At 41.1% G+C, this 21109-nt stretch overlaps 1 protein-coding gene across 3 annotated transcripts; it reads left to right on the plus strand.

The window, feature by feature from the left end:
* The first annotated feature begins 50 nt into the window (after positions 1 to 50).
* TPGS2 (tubulin polyglutamylase complex subunit 2) lies at positions 51 to 20262 on the plus strand. 3 transcript variants are annotated; one of them, XR_012053122.1, is made up of 8 exons: positions 51 to 260; positions 4728 to 4807; positions 11957 to 12044; positions 13340 to 13471; positions 13808 to 13903; positions 15308 to 15421; positions 17070 to 17230; positions 18826 to 20262. XR_012053122.1 is itself a non-coding variant. In XM_030258720.4 (8 exons), exons 1-8 carry the CDS (start codon positions 188 to 190, stop codon positions 19051 to 19053), a joined length of 957 nt encoding a protein of 318 aa, XP_030114580.1. In that variant the 5' UTR covers positions 71 to 187; the 3' UTR covers positions 19054 to 20262. The 3 variants fall into 3 exon arrangements, 2 of the variants coding, with proteins under 2 accessions (XP_030114580.1, XP_002188380.1); XM_030258720.4 differs by lacking the exon at positions 13808 to 13903 and adding an exon at positions 10827 to 10903 and having other exon boundaries at positions 71 to 260; positions 4728 to 4811; XM_002188344.7 differs by lacking the exon at positions 13808 to 13903 and having other exon boundaries at positions 82 to 260.
* Positions 20263 to 21109: the final 847 nt, after the last annotated feature.

Genomic DNA, 21109 nt, shown 5'->3' on the forward strand with positions numbered 1-21109 from the left:
ACGCGGAGGGTTGCGAGGCATGCCGGGAATCGTGGTCCTCTGAGCAACTGAGGCCGCCATGGGCCGATCAGAGCACCGCCCGGAAGAACTATTATTCCCAGCGCGCTCTGTGGCTACGGAGCAGTAGGAAGGCCAGAAAAGCATTGTGTCTGTCGGGCTGGTTAGAGGTAGAAGGGTCTCGCGGAGGATGGAGGAAAAACTCCCCGCCGGCATCAAGCCCTACCTGGACAAGCTCACCTTGGGCGTCACAAGGATATTGGGTAAGTGGTGTTGAGCTACAGCGCACGGGGCGGGGGCAGGCCGGGGGCGGGGGGAGCCACCCATTTGTCACAGCCCCTTCTGTGAATCGCGCAGCTGAGCAGCCTGTGCACATGCACAGACATATCCTTGTTTCTGGAAGCAGCGGCAGGAATCCTGAATCTCTTGACTTTAAGAGTTTCATAAACACCAGAAAAGGAGAAGGTAATGTTTTATGAAAAATCATGGAATCATTGAATGTTCAAAGGTGGGAAGAGACCGCAAAGATCATCCAGTCTCAGCCTTGATGCCTTGGGCAGGTAGCTCAAGGCCTTATCCAGCCTGGCCTTAAACACTGCCAGGGATGGACATCCCCAGCTTCTCTGGGCAAACCTGCCAGTGTCTCACCACCTTCAAAATAAACATTTTCTTCCTAATGCCCCAACCAAATTTCCCCTCTTTCAATTTGTACCCATTACTCCTTGTCATCTCATTTACAATTCATAATGAAGAGTGCCTCTCCAGGTTCCATGTAGGCCCCCTCCAAATATTGAAATGTTCCTGTGAGGTCTCCACACAATCTTCCTGTGTAAATAGCGCCTAAATTTGATTCTCTGTGGTAATGTGGGGTCAGCAGGAAGCATGCCCCATGGAGGGGTTTTCAGCATGGTGCAGTGTTCTGATAGAAGGCCAATTTGTGAATCTGCTCAGGATCAGATCCCCATAAATAGTTGCCCTCCAGCTCATTCCCACATTTAGACTTGTTCTACAAAATGTCCTGCTTGTCATTTGTAGGTTTTGCTCAGATCTTGAGCCTTCTTGCATCCACTCAGCTCCCTCTGAATTCAGCAGGACTGCAAGGCATCCAAAGGAAGTATTCTCAGACAAAACTTTACTCATATCGGTGGAATCACGAGGATTTCTTCAAGTATTTGTGTGTGCAAAAGATTTTAGCATTAGACCTTTGATACCTCAGCAGCACAGAGCACAGGACTCTCTTATTTGTAAGGCTGAAAAGCTGTACCTCTATCCTAAACATGTGAAACAAGATTACAAGTTGCAGTCTTGGAATTTCTTCCTGGGAATTTTAGAGCCAGAAGTGAGCTTTGCTATTATCTCATCCCAGGGCAGCATTGCAGGACAGTGAGTTTCACCTGGTAACCTCTATGTATCTACAGTGGCACATGGGTTTGGGTAGCTGCTCAGACAGATGAGATTAAAAGATCAGGGTTAAATTCTTTCTCTGAGTTTCAGTGTGGACAGGATTTCACCCTCAATCTCTGATCAGTGTTGTCATACTGACTTACTAGTGGACTTCTCGAGGTGGGGGATGGGTGGATTTTTTTCCTGTTTGTTTTCTTAGTTTTGAGGTCAGGGTGATGCTATCTCTACTCTGTGAGTGAAACTGATGATCATCATCATAGCAAAAGCTTCTTTCAAGTAGCTCTTTTTAAAAAATAGGACTAGCCCGCCCACATTTTCACCACCATCAGGTGTGTGAGAGCTTTGAGATGTGAGCTGTGTCCAAATGTCGTGTTGCCATATAAGCTGTTTTGGGTAGGTGTTTTGTCTGCACCGGCACGACATGGCAGTGCAGATATGGCTCTGAAAGTCCTGCAACATCCCTTTCAGGTGGAAGGTGTTTCCTGGTTTGTGTTTTCTTCTTTTTCTCTCTGCGTCTCTGACAACTTGAATTGTGCAATACAGCAATGTCCATCACAGTGATGTTTTACTCCGCTTCTTTTCTCTGTCTCTCCACACCTTCTGGGAATTTGGCACATTTTTCCCAGTAGTAGTCCAAGGCATTTCAACTGTGCCACCAAATTAATTAGAATTGTTTAGCTAATTCGGAAGTATTACCAGTCTGTTCAGTGCTTGTTTCTTTCAAATAACCAAGGGTATCTCATTCAGAATGACGCCTTGCTCTGTATTTATTACTACTAGAAACTATCTCACTTTAAATCTTTTGGAAAGTCTCATGAAGTCAGTTGCTATTTTCTGCCTAACATAAAGTACAATCAGTCATTGTTTTGTTGGTTTGGATTTTTTTTTAACTTTAGTCTCTGTGGAAGTCCCTACAAGAAGGGATATTTCTCACAGGCATTATGGAGGCTATACCTTAAGGGGGAAAAAGGGAGAGATCTTTCCCATTGCTAGTATTCACTTTTCTGAAGGTCTGTGAGTAATAGAAAATTCCGGAAAAATTTATTATTCATAATTAAATCAGCATGGAAGGTGTTAGCTCTGCTGGACTGCCCAAGACAGAACCATACTTCACTGTTACCACTTTCTATTAGATAAGAATGTAACTATTAAAATATTTTAAAATTGCACTGAGAGTTTAGCCAACTTACAGGCAGTATTAGCAGTACTGTAAAGACTGAAAATCTTGTGATTTCCTGTTTCAGCTTTGTGTCACATCACTACATTGATTATTTCTGATTAATGCTGCAAAGCGTTTTTTGGGAGCTTCCAGATGAAATGTCTTAAAAATAGGGCAGAGTTTACTATTATCTTGATTCAGATTAATTTATAGGGTGTAGTCTGAAGAAGTTAAGCTTTATCATGTATCTATATGCCACTAAAGCGGCTTCTTCATTTCTTCCATCTGGAAGGAAAAGCAACTCATTGCAAAGTTTACCCAAATGTTCAATGGTGCTCCTGTCCATACCTACACACATCTGTTAAACATGGTCTTCAGTTTACCCACAGTATATTTTTAATATTATAATTGGGCTTTTAAGATGGAATTTCTCTTTCTTTTGATCTTGGATTTGGTTCAAACCTCTTTAGAAGTTGAATTCTCTCATTCCTAGACATCTTCTTGACTGATACAAAATTTAATCTTCTGTTATCCCAGCCAAGATGTTGTGCATGATGAATTAAACATCCCTTCTGTTTTCTTTGATCACAGAAATAACAATTACCCTGTTATTATAATCTCCTCAACTTGTCATAAGGTTTGCATAGCTTAGATGGAAAAGACCAGTTAGGTAATTGATTCCACTCAGTTGTTCAGACAGCTTGTATTTGAGTAAGAGACAGATCACTCTGCCTTGGACCCACCTACCAGAAGTCAAACTTGGTGAAACATCAGTCTTCTGTATGCTGGGGGTCCCCCTTGGCCAGACAAATTTACCTATGTGACCAAGTATGATTATTATTTTTTTTTTTTAATGTCTTTAACTTGGAGTTGGTTTATCTGATGCCATGTTTTTATCTTTTCAATTATCTGACGAGGTAACAATCAGTATTTCCAACTGAAGTGAAGTTTAGTGCTGAAACTGAGTGCCAGTCTTCCACCCACAGAACAGAGAAGGACAGTGCTATTGAGCGAATTAAAAGCCTGGCACTGAAGATAAAAAACAAACCAAAGCTCTCTAGTGCCTGCTTTTCCTGTCTGGTGCACTGTGTATGTTTTACCAGAAAGCAATTGTAATGTGTGTGACTGCTTTAGGGGCCAATACTTTCACAGCAGAGCCAGGCTGGAAAGCCTTGAATAGTTATCACTTCTATTCCAAGGCCCTGTCTGCTGGGCTTGCAGTTCCCACAACAATTTAGTAGTCTTTCTGGACTTGATCCAAAGAGAATTATCTCAGGGGGAATTATTTCATTTGGCTGTGGGTGACATAAAACATTATAAAATAGTAATTGTAAATGAGTCTATTCTGCTATCACACACCTGAAAGCAGCATGTGACTTAGTATCTTACATTCTTTCCCATAAAATATTCAGAATATTTTTATAGATTGATAGAAGTTCAGTGCTTGTAGCAAATTTTCCTGTGTCCAGCTGCGGTTTCAGAGAACTGATGTTTGGTCATACAGATCCCTTCAGCAGGATCAGGTTTCTGTGTCTGTCCAAACCCACTGAATCCAGAGCTGAAGGGTGCCTGCACTTGTGGACTAGGATTGTTAGCAGTTCACAGGAGCACTGCACTGCATCTTGTTCCTAGGTGAGGATATCCTACCCAATAAAAACCACAGGGCATGCTTACAAATAAAGATGTATTCCCTTGTAAGAGTTTGCCTCAAAACCCATCACTGATTTTTTTTTTTAATTTTCCATAAAACCTCTGCAAAAGATGATGCCTTGAAGACAAATTGTGCTTGCATCATAGAATCATAGAATGGTTTGAGTTGGAAGGGACCTTAAAGATCATCTTGTTCTAACCCCTCCCACCCTAGGCAGGAATGCCACCCACTAAATTAGTGTATGTGTAGATATATCACAATATGTGCATATATGCACATTTTTACATGTATAAAAAAATCAAAGAATAACATTTAGTGTAGCACTAGACATCCTTATGCCAAGAGATGCAAAGTACAGTTACAGACAAAAGAAAGTGACTGCTCAGTCACCAGCACAATGTGTGCAATCATTAATGCCTTCTCCCTGGCTGTCACTCATTAATTTGCAAAATTGACTGTCTCACAGTGTTGGTGTCACCCATGCCAGATGCAAACATGCTCCTCTTTTCCTTTCAGAGACTTCCCCAGGAGTTGCTGAAGTGACTTTTGTGGAAAAGGAGCCAGCTGAACGCCACACAATCATCTCTTGGGAGCAAGTGAGTATTTTCCTGATAAAACTGCAGTGAGGTCAGTTTGAATGTGCAGCAGCCTGTGGAGAATGTCAAATGCAATGGCAACCTTGTGTTCATGAGACAGCTTGTTACCAAGTTTGATGTACAGTGTAGTCTGAACAGGTGTTGTTGGGTTTTTCTTAATCAGGTATCACTCTTTCAGGCTGTCACATGCACCTCATCTAAGAAACATCATCAGTGTGGGCACATTCAGCATGAAAGCTCTAAAAAGAAACCACATAACTGTAGTAGGCAGCTACAGAGGTGACTCAGTGGGAGCAAACAGTTTTCTGACTCAGATCTGAAAACTTTTTCCAACTCCCTTTCAAACAAAACAAAGCAGTGCTTTATTATCCATGGCCATTAAAGGTAAAGACCTCAAGCTAGTAGATAACACTACCCAGTTTGTTTCAGTTATCTTTTTCTCATTTTAGTCTCAGCCATTTGCTTCAATTTCTCATATCCTTTTCTTTCACCTCCTCTTTGACTACCCAGCCTAATCTTTTGGCTAGGGCATGTCCCATTGCCTGTTTTAGAAGACTATGAAGGACAAATGCTACCTTCACTCTGCTTTATTTGACCTTACTGCATCAGTCTGTGTGATCAGAGGGCTCCTGAAAACTGTTGTGTGACTCTTGGCATTTTCACTCCCTTTTTGGAATATACGTATCTTCATAATCCCATGGCCATGGTTGAGTAACTGCATTGTAGGTGTTGCTTGTGTAGGGATGGGACAGTAGAGCTGGACAGTAGAGTTTCTGGCCTTTGGAAAGGGACATGGCAGAGAATGGAGTTGAGGAAATCATCCCCCCTCTGTTCTAACCCTGGCTGTGGCCTAAAGCAGCTGCTCCAAGAGACTGCTCTTGTTACCACTGCATGAAATACCTTCCCCTTTGGCACCTTGCCATTTACTACTTTTCCTAAACAATGAGGAGAAGTCTTGCACTAGTTTTGGTAATGCCCTATTCCAATTAGTGACATTTATCAAGAACATACATCATATATATATTTATATATATATATTCCAGTTTGGAATGTATGCGGTGTAAACCTCTGTGTTACTTACTGAAGCTTGTCCTGAAGTCAGCAGTTGTGGTCAGGGAGAAATGTCCTGTTTTTCAGGTTTGTGTAAACCAATCCCTGGTTTCCTGTAGCTGTTGTTCAAGTATTGTGCTAACTGAGCTGGAAAGTTTGAAGCACCATGACTGTAAGCCAGCTCAGCTCTGGGAACACAGAGTGATATTTGCTCATTCTTCTGTTGAGTGGAGAGGACTGCTTGTCCTTGACATGGTGCTCATTCCTCTCATTTTTAGGTGCTGCTTCTCTTCTAAACTAAAATGGGTTTATTTCAAAACTGAGCTATTCTTATAAAGCCAAACAAATGCTGTAGCTGAAGCACTTCATTCAAGAGAAGCCAAAACAAAATTTCAGCAATCGACTAACTCAATTGTGGAAGTAAATGAGTGCAGCTGAGTTGGACTTCTAATAGTGATAGACTTGGCTGTCTATTTCTTTGGGTTTAGTTCCCATTGCGTTGACAAATCAAAGGCCCCATCTCAAATAGAAAGGTAGCTGGATTTTTTTCCCTTTTTTTTCCCTTGAGCTCTGGAGATGAAGCGTAAATCTAACCCACTCTACACAGTTGCAGGACAAAATGTCCTGCCATGATGATTAAGTACAATGCACTCAACAATTCACAAAGCCGCTCCAGGATGAACTTGTACCTGATTTTTCCTGAAGCTTACCTTTCTTGAATTTGAATATGTTTTGGTTTGGTTTGGTTTGGGGTTTTTTGGGGGGTTTTTTGGGGGTTTTTTGGTGTTTTTTTTTGTTTTTGTTTTTGTTTTGTTTTTTGGTTTTTGTTTTGTTTTTTTTTTTTTTTTTTTTATCGGATTTATGGCCACTAGGTGGCAATACTTATGTATGTAATCAGTTCTCCGTGGCTGAGATTTTTAACAAGATTTTGTCAGAGTATATTTTTAACTTTCTTCTACATCTTTCGTTATGCAACTATTTGCAAACTATTTTTCTGTGATGCAGGAAAACTGGTGAAACTGTTTCCAAAACTACATTATTTTTCCCCCAACAACTTTTCTCTCTATTGAGACTCACCAAATAAAAGCTTTATTATTTAGATTATTGTTTAATGGAATCAATTTTTCCTCAGTTTTGCAAGATTGTTTTACTGAGAAAAAAATCCAGGTGTTCAGAAGCTCTTAAAAGAAAATCAACATTTTAAAAATTATTAATTAACATATTATTTTATTCATGCTGTGTCTTTGCATTTTTTGTTCCCATCAGCCATGTTTTCTAAGTTGTGCTGTGCCATGTTTGTGATATTATATAACTGGATACTGCTGGGTTTTAAAATCTCACCTTGCTGAGATTAAAATAATCTTTAAAATCTTAAGTTTGTTGAATGTCTCTTAGTTGCCATAAAGCTTTGCAGGGGAAGCTGAGCTTCATGACAGGGATTAGTGCAGTAAGGCTGTAGGAGAGAAGAAGAGATTTTTCCCAATGCAGAAAGAGCTGCTAAATGTTACATGTCAGGAAACCAAGCTTGAAATCGCTCCTGAAGAATCAGCAAACACACAAAAATGTTTAAGGTGTATGATTGCCAAGTGTATTTACATGAGTAAAGCATCTCTTCCCCTAAAATTGTAAGCAGTTCATTATACTTTAAAAAACCAGATTTTTCAATATTTCCTCATATTCAAACCTACTAAGATGTTACCTTTTCCCCAAGAAAGAGAGACAAGAAGTACAAGAGGGAGTAGAGACAGAGTTACCTGGTCACCAGAAAACTAGTGCTAATAACTATATCATCCTAAGAAATCTTTCCCACTCCTATAATTACGCTGGTAATGGCCCTACTCCCCTCCACATGCAATTTTTTGAAATAGGTTTTACACTAAAATACTGCTAGGAGGCACTCTGGTGCAGTTTTTAAATCACATTTTCTTTTTTTCTTCAGTGTTTAAATCACATTTTCTTCAGCTAGAAGGAAAATTAGTCACTCACATTATTGTTTTGGTTTTCAAAAAACAGAAAATTGCATTTTTGTTAGAGGGACAGTGAGGTACCTGAGACCATTTTCTGTTGTCCTTCTCACTTGTTACTTGGGAGAAAAGCCTGACTCAAACCTGGCTTTCAGGGACTTTCAGTACATTTCAGGTGTTAGGAAGTGAGTCCCTCAACCTCCTGTTCTCCAGTCTGAACTCCCCCTGCTGCATCAGCCATTCCTCCCACACTTGTGCTTCAGACCCTTCCCCAGCTCCATTTCCTTCTCTGGACACACTCTAGCCCCCCCAGTGTCCTTCCTGCTGTGAGGAAACAAAGCTGAACACAAGATTCCAGCTGTGGCCTCACCAGTGCCCCCAGCACAGGGGGATGGCCACTGCCCTGCTCCTGCTGGCCACTGCCCGGCTCCTGCTGGCCACACTATTGCTGACACAAGCACACATCTGGAATGTCATCCTCCTTGCTTCTGCAGCATCTCTTTTTGAGTCCAAGTATGCACGCAGGATGGGCTCCTTCAACAGTCCTTCTTGGCATCTTTGGCCTCCCTTAACATTAGCCAAGACTCCCACCCCTGATCCCCATGAGCGTAGGATCTGCCTACCTTGAGCTTGCCTTGTGGCTGTGACTGTGGGAAAGATGGGGAAGTGGATCCAGCAGAGCCAGTATATGTGGAAAGCTATGTTTCTTCAAGCTGCACAATGGGGAACAGGCTGGAGGACTTCTGGGAGGTAAGTAGTGTTTCTTACACAGTGCTCCCCCTCTTCTTAAGCTTTATAACATATTGAAAAACTGGCTGCACAACAATATCCTCAAGAGAACTTTGAAATCCTGTTCTCTGCAGCAGGGGATCAAGTCCATTCTAGCCCCAGAAAATCAAGGTGATCTCCTGGAAGCCCCCAGGTCAGATTTCTGAAAGGTGCAAGAAGAACATTTCAATATCTTACATAAATTAACATCAACATTCACTGACAGCTAGGACAAACCAGCCATAAAACTGCAGGACATTAAGGAAAGAGAAGGGTGGCTACTGATGTGGTCTAATTCTTGGAAGCCCTGAGAAGTGACATGAATGCCTTCATTCTCTCCCCAGAAGTTGGGTAAAACACATTCATGTTTTTAGAGAAGTCTTTCTAGAGCTGTATGTTTTGATTGCTTTCTGTTTCTTTAGTATATTTGCTTGAGAGGCATTGTTTCAACAGTGTTTCAAGTGCATTGCCATATATCAGGGTTCTTAGCTCTGGATCCATTTCTAATCAGGTCCTGGCCCCAAAAATCAGATTCTCATATTTTTCTCTGTACTCAATAGGCTGTGCTTTCTTGTGTGACTATTTTGAGATATTACAGAGAACAAAGAAAAGGAATAGACCTCACACACCATATTAAGCACTTGGGATATTTTGTTTTATGAACTGATGGGTGTAACCAGATAACTGGAATGAAAACAGCTGCTTGCCAGGGCTGTGGTTAAGCCAAGTCTGACATTGTGTATTTTATGGGGCTGGAGAACACAACCCTAAGAACTACCAGGTGAGCAATAAGAACACACAGTTTGATAAGCTGTTTTTAATATATAGCATCTTGTTTCTCTGGCTGTTGTCAGAGGATTACTGTTCTGATGTCATATGGTCATGTGACTTAGCATAATATGACAGATCAATCAATCCTTTCCATCAGATGGAGAAATGAGTGTTAATTAAGTTTTCTATTTACACGCCTTTTCCTATAGACCCCAGACATGCTCTGGTACTGCATTTTTACCCATATATTTTGCACCAGCATGGTTGAGAGAATCTGAAATAAATTCAGAGAGTGGCCATCTGGAGAAACATGTACATGTTGATCTTTTTCAACAGAAGCATTCAGAGCATAAAACCTATTCAGATGTGATTTTTCTCTTGTCTTAGCTATATTTGCTAAATTGGGCTGTGCCTGAATTGTAACAGGATTTATCTGGATACTACAGTGGAAGTTTTAAAACCTTAGTTTTTGTCATCATAGTGGATCTGGTTCTCCTGCTTGGAGAAGAACACCCGCTGAAGCCAGGAGACCCATTCACATACGTGTTTTTACTGCTGCAATTAATTAATTGAAATTGGGGGATTTGAAATGTAGTCAAAGTGTTATGTAAATTTTTGTATTCTGCAGAGGCTTTATTAGCAGGTCTGTCATATTTTCTTTCTTCATAGTTTTAGCCATAGTCACTGTGCTTACATGTACAGCTTTAAACTGGAAGTGATGAAAGCACAGCATGAAATTATAAATATTGAGAACTGAGGAGAAGGTGTGTTTGTTAAAAGCATTTGAAGAACTTCAGATATGTTCATGGGGTTTACTAGTCGCCTTAAACTTACCACTAGGTCCTCAGCCATCAGCAGACTCTTGTCGTAGGATGGTAAATTCTTCTCAAAATGGCCTCTGCAGTGTCATGACGGTTATCTGCTTTAAGACCTGTGGACCTGACCAGGCTGCTTGATGAAGCAAGTAAGGTGACCTGCCCTATTACAAGCTGCAAAGCCATTGGTGTCTGGGATTCATCAGGAGCAGTCAATCAACATTAATGGATGTGCTTTAAAAGTAAATTAACAAGCACAAGGTTGTGGGCAGATTAGGGGCTCCTACATAGCGTGTACACCCCAGCAGGGGACAGAGACTGTAACAACCCAAATAAAGTGTCTGTGAATAAGGCTTCAACAGGCAGAAAGGCTGTTCTGGTCCTAGGGGAGGGAGGTCATGTGAAAAGGATGAGACCACCACCTTCCCTTGCTCAGCCAGCAGCTGATGACTAGAGGCCAGCATTGCAGCTGGATTCAGAGTTGGTATGTTGCTCTTGCTGGATAGATACATCTATCTTCTCTTGAGATATTAAAAAATTCATGCTCCAAGTGAAGCAGTGGTCTCTGAACTGCATGTGCATCTTCCTTTTCTTTAACTACTGGTTACTAGAATATTCTGTCTTTATTTAATGAAACTTTTCCACAAGGAGAGTGGTGCAGCCCTTGGACAAGTCAACATGCACAGATTGTGGAACTTCCATCATGGGACACTCTCCTGAGTTTTGAGGTCGGATTCTTTTGGAGTCCTGAATGTGACTAATTTAAATTTGAACTCACTTCAGTCAATCTGTTTTTTTCTCTAAAACTGTTACAAATAGACCAACAGGTAACTCCTTTAGTCATGCTTGTTGCTTGTGTTATTAAAACTGGCAGGTTTCCATTTTGTTTAATTTTATCTACTTGACATGTCAACAAGAGCAGAGGGTCACTGGTCTGCAGCCAATCCTGTCCCCAGGAGCAGTGTCTACAAATGTTTATAGTTCTTTGAGCTTCTTTTTGTTCTGAGGATTAAGCCTTTATTCTTCCATCCTTGTATTTGCAGCTTAGCTAAAGAGTCTAAGTAAAGAAAGACTTCTTCCACAACCAAGACAGGTGTATAGGAGAAGTTTTCTAGAAACTCGAACTCACTGGGGTTGCTTCTTTCATTGGCTCAAAAAGAAGCAGGCTTAGGAGTCCCAGCCATGCACTAAAGTTGGGAGGGATGAAGCCAGACCAGCAGATTTGTGAGTCTGGCTTTGCATGTGCTTGCACACATAGTTTTTTGTTAAGTGAAGCATAAATCTACTTGAGTATGTGCAGCATTTGAGTCTCTACTTACACCTACTTGGAGCTGAAATCACTCAAAAGAAGAGAGTCATTGTGCTAATATTATACATCCTTTAGTGGAACAGGTAAGTTTAGTCTGATTTCACTTAAAGCAAAACCCTCCTCTTGTAAGCCGTATATATGAAAAAGCTGGTTGTTCTGATTTATGTGGAGTGGCTGCTAATCTCAAAAGGTAATATGATGTCTGAGTTTGGGAACAATGCTGTAATAATTTTGTGATGACTAACAGCTCATTGTGAAATTTTCCCAAGCTACCTTTGTTAAAACTAGTAGAGTCCCAAGAAATACACAGTTTTTTCTCAAGGTTTTAGAACGAGGTATTTGAACTGATTTGAGTCACCTTGGAGTTAAGCAAGAAACTTGGTGGCAAATATTTCTGTATCAATTTTCAGTTGTTCGTAGAGTTTGAGACATGTTCTGCATTTTCCCATTACACTTTGATTATAACTTGCAGAAGAACTCCTGTGTATTACCTGAGGATTTAAAGAACTTCTATCTGATGACTGATGGCTTCCAGATGACCTGGAGTGTGAAGACTGATGGTGAGTCCCTGTGTTCCCCTCCACTGACAAGCTCAATTCATTGCATTTAGTCCTTCCTTTACAGAATCTCTTTAATTGCAAACTTACTTTCTGCCCAATCAATACACATCTCTCAGGGCAAAATCTATTGCTTGCATGTTCTGTTATCCTACAGAAGAGGTGCAAACACTCTTTCTTTCTGGCAAGAAACTAATTATTCATTACATAAATTTTATTCTGTAATACACTGGCCATCTGTTGACACTAAGATTTAGGAGTGTCATTTAAACCTCATACCTAACTCCCTCTAGTTCATATAGAGAGAAACAGCTGTAGCTCATTATCCCATCATAAATCAGTAGGAACAGTCACTCTCTGATAATACTTCTTTCTCATTCAAATGTGTATGTACATGTTGGAGCCTGATTCTGCTTTCCACCAGCTAAAGTCCAAGCTTCATTTTCCATCCTTGTTCAGGAAAAATCAAGTAGTTTGTTCACTCTGCAGCTGTTATCCTGGCTCTCTTTGCTTTCAGGCAGGGTTCTCCAATTGCGCTGCAGACACTGCTCACTTCTAGTTCACATCAGTGCTTTAGCACCTGCATGATTCCCATCATGTCTCAAGTGGGACTTATGACCTCTGAGGAGTCTTGTTTTCAGGGCTCACAAGTGCACGGAGGCCAAGGCTGCTGGTACAGCTGTCTTATTTGAGCAAACATCCAGCAGTGTCTTCTGAGACCCGTCACACTGGCACATGGCTGAACAGGGTGCTTGCTGCCTTGATGTCTGGTAACAGTCTAAGTCCTCAGAAGGTCAAGTCCTGTAGGATTCTTTCAGGAGCACCCACATGTTGATGTTGATAAAATCCTCTGTGGAAGTTGAAACCAAGAGGATGTACCCTGAACAGGTACATGGAGTGGAAGAGGACACGCTGCCCAGTAAGCTGTGAATGTATGGGGTGGTTTCAGATAGGAAGGGCAGTAGCAGGGAAAAGAACTCTGAGGAAAAGGCTGTAGCGAAAATCCTGTAGCTAGGATTTTTAATTTTTCATAGGACTGAGCTAACAGCTGCAGCACAGTCCTTGCCAGCAGTGTAATTCCTTTACCTTTATAGCTCTGAGATGGTGTTGCATCACATGTAAGTGGGAGTCGGTGTTTGAAAAAGCCTCATTTTTGCTCTTGTAGAGCCTTAAGTTAAATGTCCAGATCTGCTGGGTATAACCATTCTTCACCCCACAGAGGTTGATGTCTGGAGGAAAATAAATGCCTCCCATGCTTTCCTGACACTGGATGTGATTAATGATTGGTTTTGTTGCAGATACCCCAATGCCCCTGGGCTCCATGGTGATTAACAGTGTCTCAAAGCTGTGTCGCCTTGGGGGTTCCTCTATGTACACTCTACCCAGTGCTCCAACTCTCGCTGACCTGGAAGATGACACAGATGAGGAAGGTAAGGCACTGTTAACAGGCTAGAAAACCTGCTCTGTTTCATCCCTTTTGTTCTAATTACATTAGAATATAGCACAAAATATGTGTACCAAAACACTTTCCACCAGGTTGCTCAGAGCTCCATCCAGCATAGCCTTAAACACGTCCAGGGCTGGGAGTATCCACAATTTCTCCAGGCAGCCTGTGCCATTGCCACATCACCCTCACAGTAAAGAATTTTTTCCTAATATCTAATGTAAATCTGCCTTCTATCAGTGTGAACCCACTCCCCTTTATCCTGTCCCTATATATCCTTGTAAAAAGTCTCTCTCCATCTTTCTTGTTGGCTCCTTTACAGGTACTGGAAGGCCACAATAAGGTCACCCTGAAGCCTTCTCTTTTCCAGGCTGAACAAACCCAATTCTCTTAGCACCTTAGCTATCCCTCACAGCAGGTAAATTGGAACAAGATGATCTTTAAAGTCCCTTCCATACAGCAACAGAAAAAATCGCTCCAGGTAGATGGGGATTACTTGGTCTAGCAACCTGGTCTGGAGAAGGGTGTCCCTGTCCATGTCAGGGCAGTTGGAGCAAGATGATCTTCAAGGTCCATTTCCAGCCCAAACCATTCTATGATTCAGTGACTCTCTGTCTCCTGGGCTAGATCTATTATATTTCTTATTAGTTCCCTACAGCCTTGGCTGTATGGTAGGTCTGTATGCTGTGAATGTAGTGCGGATTAGTGTTATTTGCATCCTCTTTTAACAGCCTATTCTGCCTTTTCCCTGTGCAAACTTTCACCTGAGCCTTGCCCCAGTGATTCAGCTTCCAAAATTTTTGTGTGCTTAAGGTGTTAAATGAACAAAAGATAACAGGTTTTGCTTTGGTAGTGAAGACAGCTGGAATTAGTATGTACATATAACTATGAGGCTACACTGCCTAAAAAATGCTGGGAATGCTGCTATTTGGGGAGAATAAAAAAGAAAAAGAAAGCCCACTCATTTTGTCAGAGCTCTCACATCCAGCTGGCAAAATCAAGAGGATAAGAACATAGCCAGGTGTCACACCAATTTCTTAAAAGAATACTATTTGGTTTCAATCTTGTCCATAAGATATTCTAGCTTCTAAGTGTGGCTGAAAGTAGTTTTGACATTCCAGTTTGGCTGCAGCCCTGATCTTCTAGAAATGCTCAATGATGGTTGAGGGTCTTGAGTAAGAGTCAGATGTGGCTGTTGAGAAGGATGCTGATGTCACACTGGAATGTATGGATAAATATTTATCTCTGCAATTTCACTGAAGTCTTGTTGCAAGAGAAAAACAATAAATTGTTCTCCCTGTCCTTAGAAAAAAATGATCAGGACAGAAAAAGGAATCATATATACAACAGAAATAATGGGCTTCAGTTGTAGCAGGGAAGAGTCAGGATCCATGAGGAAAACTTCTAAGTTATAAGTGATGGATTTGGGTTGAGTACCTAGAGATTGGGCCTGTGCCTTCTCTAATACTGGAGAACTTTAAGAAAAGATCAGACAAACCTCAGGGGTGACATCTGTAAACCTTGACTTGCTTAATGCCAGGGAGGAAATAGAAGTCAGCTTATCTATTTTCAGCCATCTGATTTTGACTCTCTGGTTTGTTTTCCTAACAGAGATGAATTTTTTTCTCACTTTTTTGGGTTTTTTTTGCTTGTTTTTATTTTAAACTTAGGGAACTTAATCATTTCCAAGACGTATAAATGTAATAGGTTGATTCAGCTCTTCATCAACTGATTTATTAATGTATAAAACAGATAGACTCTTTGCAACTAAGTCACAGTCAGTTTTCCAAACATGTTTCATAATCTTTTTCCTTGGTTTCAGGTAATGGAGACAAACCAGAGAAGCCACACTTTGATTCTCGTAGTCTTATCTTTGAATTAGACCCATGCAATGGGAATGGGAAAGTCTGTCTTGTTTATAAGCATGCTGAACCAGGTAAGACTGAAAAAAGAAAAGTTAGCCATCTCTTGTTGTGGATTCTATCTGGAGGCCACATGTGGAAAGTTATCTTGTATTTTTGATCTTCTTTGCAATTTTTAAGTGAAACTTTTACTGGGATGTCCTGTCTCCACTGAAGTTAGGAGCTAAATCTTAACTAGATCTAACATTTTCACTCCTTTTAGTGTTGGAGTCTGAGTTATAACTTATGATTTCTGTGTGCATAGAAACAGGGAAGTATTCACATGTGACCTACAGACAATTGAGTTGAAATAATAGAGAGCTCCACTAATCTGGTTACTTGCATGTCTTGGAACAAAGCTGTTACATTTTGATGAGAAAGGGTATAACTCTGCTTAGAAACAAAGTGTAGATAGTAAAAAAAGCTGAGACAGAATTAGACTGGGTCTTCCACCTTGTGTACAGATGCAGGGTCTCCAGGTGCTAACTAGGCCAAAATGTGGGAGGAAGGGTTAATGGGAGGGTGAGAAATGGGAGCTGAGATGTTCTTTTTGACAGAGATAACTTTTATCAGTGAAAGAATAGTGAAACACCCAAGGCACTTCTAAAATAGTTGTCATCTGACACAGTGCACAGATGTATGTGTGTTTACTGTGTAGGGTTGTACAATTGCAATATATAGCTTCTTAAGAAAAATCTTGGGTTGTTATTTTGTGCATTTCACCGTGTGTGACTACAACTGCCATGGCAGGAAGTCCTTGGCCTCTTGCCTCCCCATATAAGTGATTTCAGCACATGCATTGGATAACCTGGGCAAGGGAAGGGAGCATTGGTTACAGGTGTTAATGTCAACAATGTCTGTTTAAATGACAGTGCTCAGCATCTCAATCTCACAAGAAAAAAAAAAACCTTCTTTTTATATTACAAAGAATGTCACCACCAGAAAAATATTAGATCACTTGGAAAGATTTTGCAAAATATGTTTTTGTTGGCAGAACATACTACCATGACTTCCTGGCTCTGGACTATTCAGTAATCCAGATCACTGACAATTGAGTTAGTTGCTTTTTACTTTGTGGGGCAGATAAATGTTTGCCATAATTGTACTTTGAACATATACTACAAAGTTGCTAATGTCTAAGAATGTTCCGTGTAGCATGTCACTCCCAGATTGTGAAAGAACAGCATAGCATTCATTGTCCAGCACACAGCTAGTCAAATACACCATGCAGTGGGTGAACACTGGATGATGGGTAGGACACAAAATTTTATAGTAAATAGGGCTAAATAGTAAATAGTTATCACATCAGGCTGACAGCTGGTCACTGGTGGAGTTCTGGAGGGCTCCATCTTAGGCCCAGTGCTTTTCAGTGTCTTCATGAACAGCTTGGACGCAGGACTGGAAGGGGTACTAAGTTTGTCCATTATACTAAAGTGGGAGGAGTTGATGTATCCCTTGAAGACCCTGCAAAGTGACCTCAACAAATTAGAAGAGATGTGCAATCACCAACCATATGAAGTTTAACAAAGACAAGTTCTGGATCCTGCACCTGGGCTGGAACAACCCTGTAGATACATAAAACAGCCCATCTGATGAGTGTGTTGTGTCCTCCCACCTTACAATGGCTAGGGGTTAAGCTTAATATTGCAAAGCAACAGTGTATTTGTGCTTGTTTTATTCTAGTGGTCTCTCCAGACACAGAGATCTGGTTCCTGGACAGAGCTCTGTATTGGCATTTCCTCACCAAAACCTTCACAGCCTACTACCGCCTGCTCATCACCCACCTGGGTCTCCCACAGTGGCAGTACGCCTTCACCAGCTATGGAGTCAGCCCCCAGGCCAAGGTAGGACAGCAGAGTCCAGCCTGTCAGTATTTTGCATAAGTATAGACTGGGAAAACATTTTCCTACCTTTTGGCAAGCTGTGTGTCTTTTCAGGGGGGCCTCCCAGGTGAGCCATGGAAGGGACCACAAGTTTTTTCCCTGTAACATGTTAGCAGTCATTTGTTTCACAGTACTTTGAATTTAATAATATTGTGTTAGCCCTGCTTTTCTCTCAGCAGTTGCACCTTCATCAAAATTATGCCCAAAAAAAGGGCAATTTAAAGTCCTAGAGGTAGTTAAAGAAAACATCTACATAAAGCTTGGTGAGGATTCCAGATGCTTACTATTGTCATTAAAATTACTATTCTGCCATGCCAAAATCCTGCTATTAGAGGCTTCTGCTCTTCTTCTGTGTTTGACTGGGCCTTCAGCCCTATCCCTGCCTCCATGCTGTGAGAGATGAGGGAATGGAGCTGATGATCTTACTGAACTTACAGTAGCTCATAAGCCAGCACAGTGTCAGTGCACCTTGGCAAGGTCTGTTGAGACTTGAGTGTCCTGCACTTCACCCAGACACAAGACCTGTCTTATCAGCGTGAGATTCCCTGGTCCTGTGTGCACATCAGAATTACTAAAATCACTCCTGATTTCCCATCAAATAGTGGCTGTAGAATTTGGTTCTTCTCATTCCTGATGCCTTCCCTGTTACACTGCACTGGACTTTATCAGTCAAAGCTGTGTATGTGGCACGGTGCTCTGCCTTTCTGTAACTTTCCTGCTATAAATACTTTATTATATTCAGTATATTTTCAAACCTTAAGAGGAATCATTCATATATTCCCTAATCATTTGCAAACCCTGTTGGTTAAAATCCTTCTAGTTTGTTAACCATTATAATTTTTAAAAGTTTTCAAGGGGATATATTAAAGCTGTTTTCCACTAAGCAGTACATTAATAGATGATTATCTATATTTTGGTATTGAACTTCTCTGTGTCCTGCTCAACACTTTGCTGACTGTTTCACTGTGATTTGAAATACCATAACTACAATATTTTTTGTTAATGGAAAAATAGGCTTTGTTGATAGAAAAATAGAAAATCAGAAATAGAAACAATAAGACAAACAAACACAAAATTCTTTATGTAAGATATTAAAAAAATTCATTATTTTATGTGTAAAGAGAGGGAAGGTTACATTTTGAGAAATTCAACCAGTTGGTTTTCAGTTTATAAGCACATTTAAATTCCAAAGGCTTTCTTAATCCTTTCTGTTTATCTGAATCAAAATAAATGTCACTTAGTTTCATCCCCTCCTTTTGCTTTTCCTCCTGTGGTGTAAATCAGGATTTGCTCTTGGTAGGAGTCACACTGCAGGAAAGCTAGTGTTAGGATTGTGTCTGGTTCTCCTCTTCCGTATCTCGAATGCAGTTCCAGGACTGGGGCTGTAGCCATGCCTTGTGTATTCTTATCACAAGCACTCTTCCAAGTCCTGCAAACTGCAGCTGATAAGTGGCATAGGATTAAGCTCAAATCTTGGGGAAGATGGGGAGCAAGGAGGAATTGTCTAACTGCAGTTCGAATTTAACCTGTTCCTTCCCTACTATCCTGCCTTTCAGCAATGGTTTAACATGTATAAACCCATAACCATCAACACAGCACTACTGTCTGAAGAAGCTGATTCCTTTGTGAACAAGCTGGACCCCAATAAGGTATTTAAAAGCAAGAACAAAACTCCAGTGCTCAAGAAGAAACAAGCTTCACAGCCACCAGGCTCCCAAAAGAGTCACACAAGCATGACCTCTGCCAAGACATCCTCACTAGCTGGGAATTCTTCAAGGAAGTGAGCCTGCCAGACAAGATTTGCAATAAGCTTTGATGTTTTTTGCTGCAGAGTCTCTGTCGTTCAGAGCAAGTTCCTTGTGCATGAATAGATGTGCCCATGGAAAACACATTGCAGCATTTGCGTGAAATATAGCCATGATGTGGATGTAGTTCCTGAAGGCTCTTTAAAAAAAATTGATACATCAATTTTATTCCCTTCTGCTACTTGCAGCATATACTTTTCAGAGACATAAAGAAACCTTTGATGTCACTGCTCCATAGGGAAGCTTTTGTTCCTGTACCACTGCAGCAGTGAAATGAAAGTAAATGTAATTTACTGTAACTTTAACAGGACAATGCTGAAATAGAGGGTGTGAAGATGTTTCTACCATGTCTTTTGAAAGAAAACTGTCCTGACCTTGCATGCTGTGGGAGCAGGCTGGAGCCCACTGAACACAGAAGTATCTTTCACTCCAGATAGAATCAAACTCTGCACTTCCCTGTGCTTTATCCAACTTCTGCTCTGAGATTCATGGTACAATGGGATTTGTGACTTCCATGTCTCTGCATTAGCCTAGCCACTAGTTCTGCAGCCTGGACCACTTTTTGGCCTTTGTGCTATATCTTTTCAGATGGTGACATGATTTGCAATAATCCTGAAGCCAGAAGCTGCAAGATCCTTTGTTGCTTTCCTTTGTGGGAACTGCTGAGCAGAGAGTCAGTGGTTGAGTCCCATCAGCCAGGAGGACCCCTTGGTTTGTTACACATTCATTTGCAAAGTTGACCATTGAAATAGATACTTTTTGTTGGGCAGGATCTCACCAGGGGCCACTGAGCTCCTACAGCCTTAGAAGGCCCTGATGCTCTTTTCTATACTGTAAGTTTTCAGGTTAGAACTGCACTTTAACCAATTCACTGCTGGTTTTCAGTTACTCCTGTTTATTTCCATTACTTTTCTATGCTATTCTGTGTGGGATTCGGATTCAGTCAAAGAAAGAAACAGAGAGTTTCTAGCCAGGCAGACGCCTGGGAAAGAGCTGGATAAGAATGTAAATAATTCTTTGTATCTCTTGTTTTTCACATTGTTTACAGTTAAGTTCTATCACTGTGCGTCAAGCACTCTGCACCAATGCTTTGGATGGTTTTCACTTCAGAACCAATGGAGTTGGTCCTCATGAAGCTCTGTATAAAAGAGCAGTGTATTTTGAATAAATCGGAGTTTTACTATTACAGCCTTCTGAGTCAGAGTCTCTTCATTCCCGTCCTGCCTCAACAGTGACAATTCTGTCTTCCAAATACACTGGAATCATGGTAGCACCCAACACATTTTGTGCCTGAATATGGAAATCAAAATCACTGTCTTCAAGCAAGCATTGATTATTTAAACAGCATCATCTCTAATTTTTGAAAAACCACCACATAATTACACACGACAAGCCTACCTCACAGGGATGTTGTGAGGCTTTCATGAGTATTTGTATGGCCTTCAGAAAGATGAAGCCATTCTGTAAGTGCTTAATAGTATTTTAATAAATATTTGAATATTTTCTTCCAAAGTGATTGAGTATTTGAAGATGCTTTGGAGAGCACATGGACATGAGATGCAAAGGATGTATGGAAAGAGCAGTGTTCAGGATGGATTGTTTGGGGTGATTTTTAATGCAGTAGAGAATCTCTCTATGAGAAGGCATACGTTACAGTGCTTTTAGCTTATCCCTCTTTTTAGCTACTCAGAATTTCCCAGTTTATTTCACACAGGCCAGAAGACTGAACTTTGTGGCAGCTGTTCTACTTCTGGCCTGCATTCACTGTACAAAATCTTTGCAGGCATCATCCACTGTTCAGGTGTATTTTGCTGCTTCCAGCACTGCCAAGGGCCCACCTTCAAAGGCTGCATTGCCTAGCAGCCACTCTCTGCCACCCCCAGATGACAAGAAATCCTCTAATGCACCTTCTCAAGCCCATGGGTATCTTGAGACAGGTGAAGATTTGTTCTAGCTGCTCTACTGACATAAAGTGAGCTCTAATGAGAAAGCACACATCAGTACTTGCTACCCAGCCCCATCCCGTGCCATAGCA

This window comes from Taeniopygia guttata, chromosome Z, assembly GCF_048771995.1.
Source record: "Taeniopygia guttata chromosome Z, bTaeGut7.mat, whole genome shotgun sequence".
Lineage (NCBI taxonomy): Eukaryota > Metazoa > Chordata > Aves > Passeriformes > Estrildidae > Taeniopygia > Taeniopygia guttata.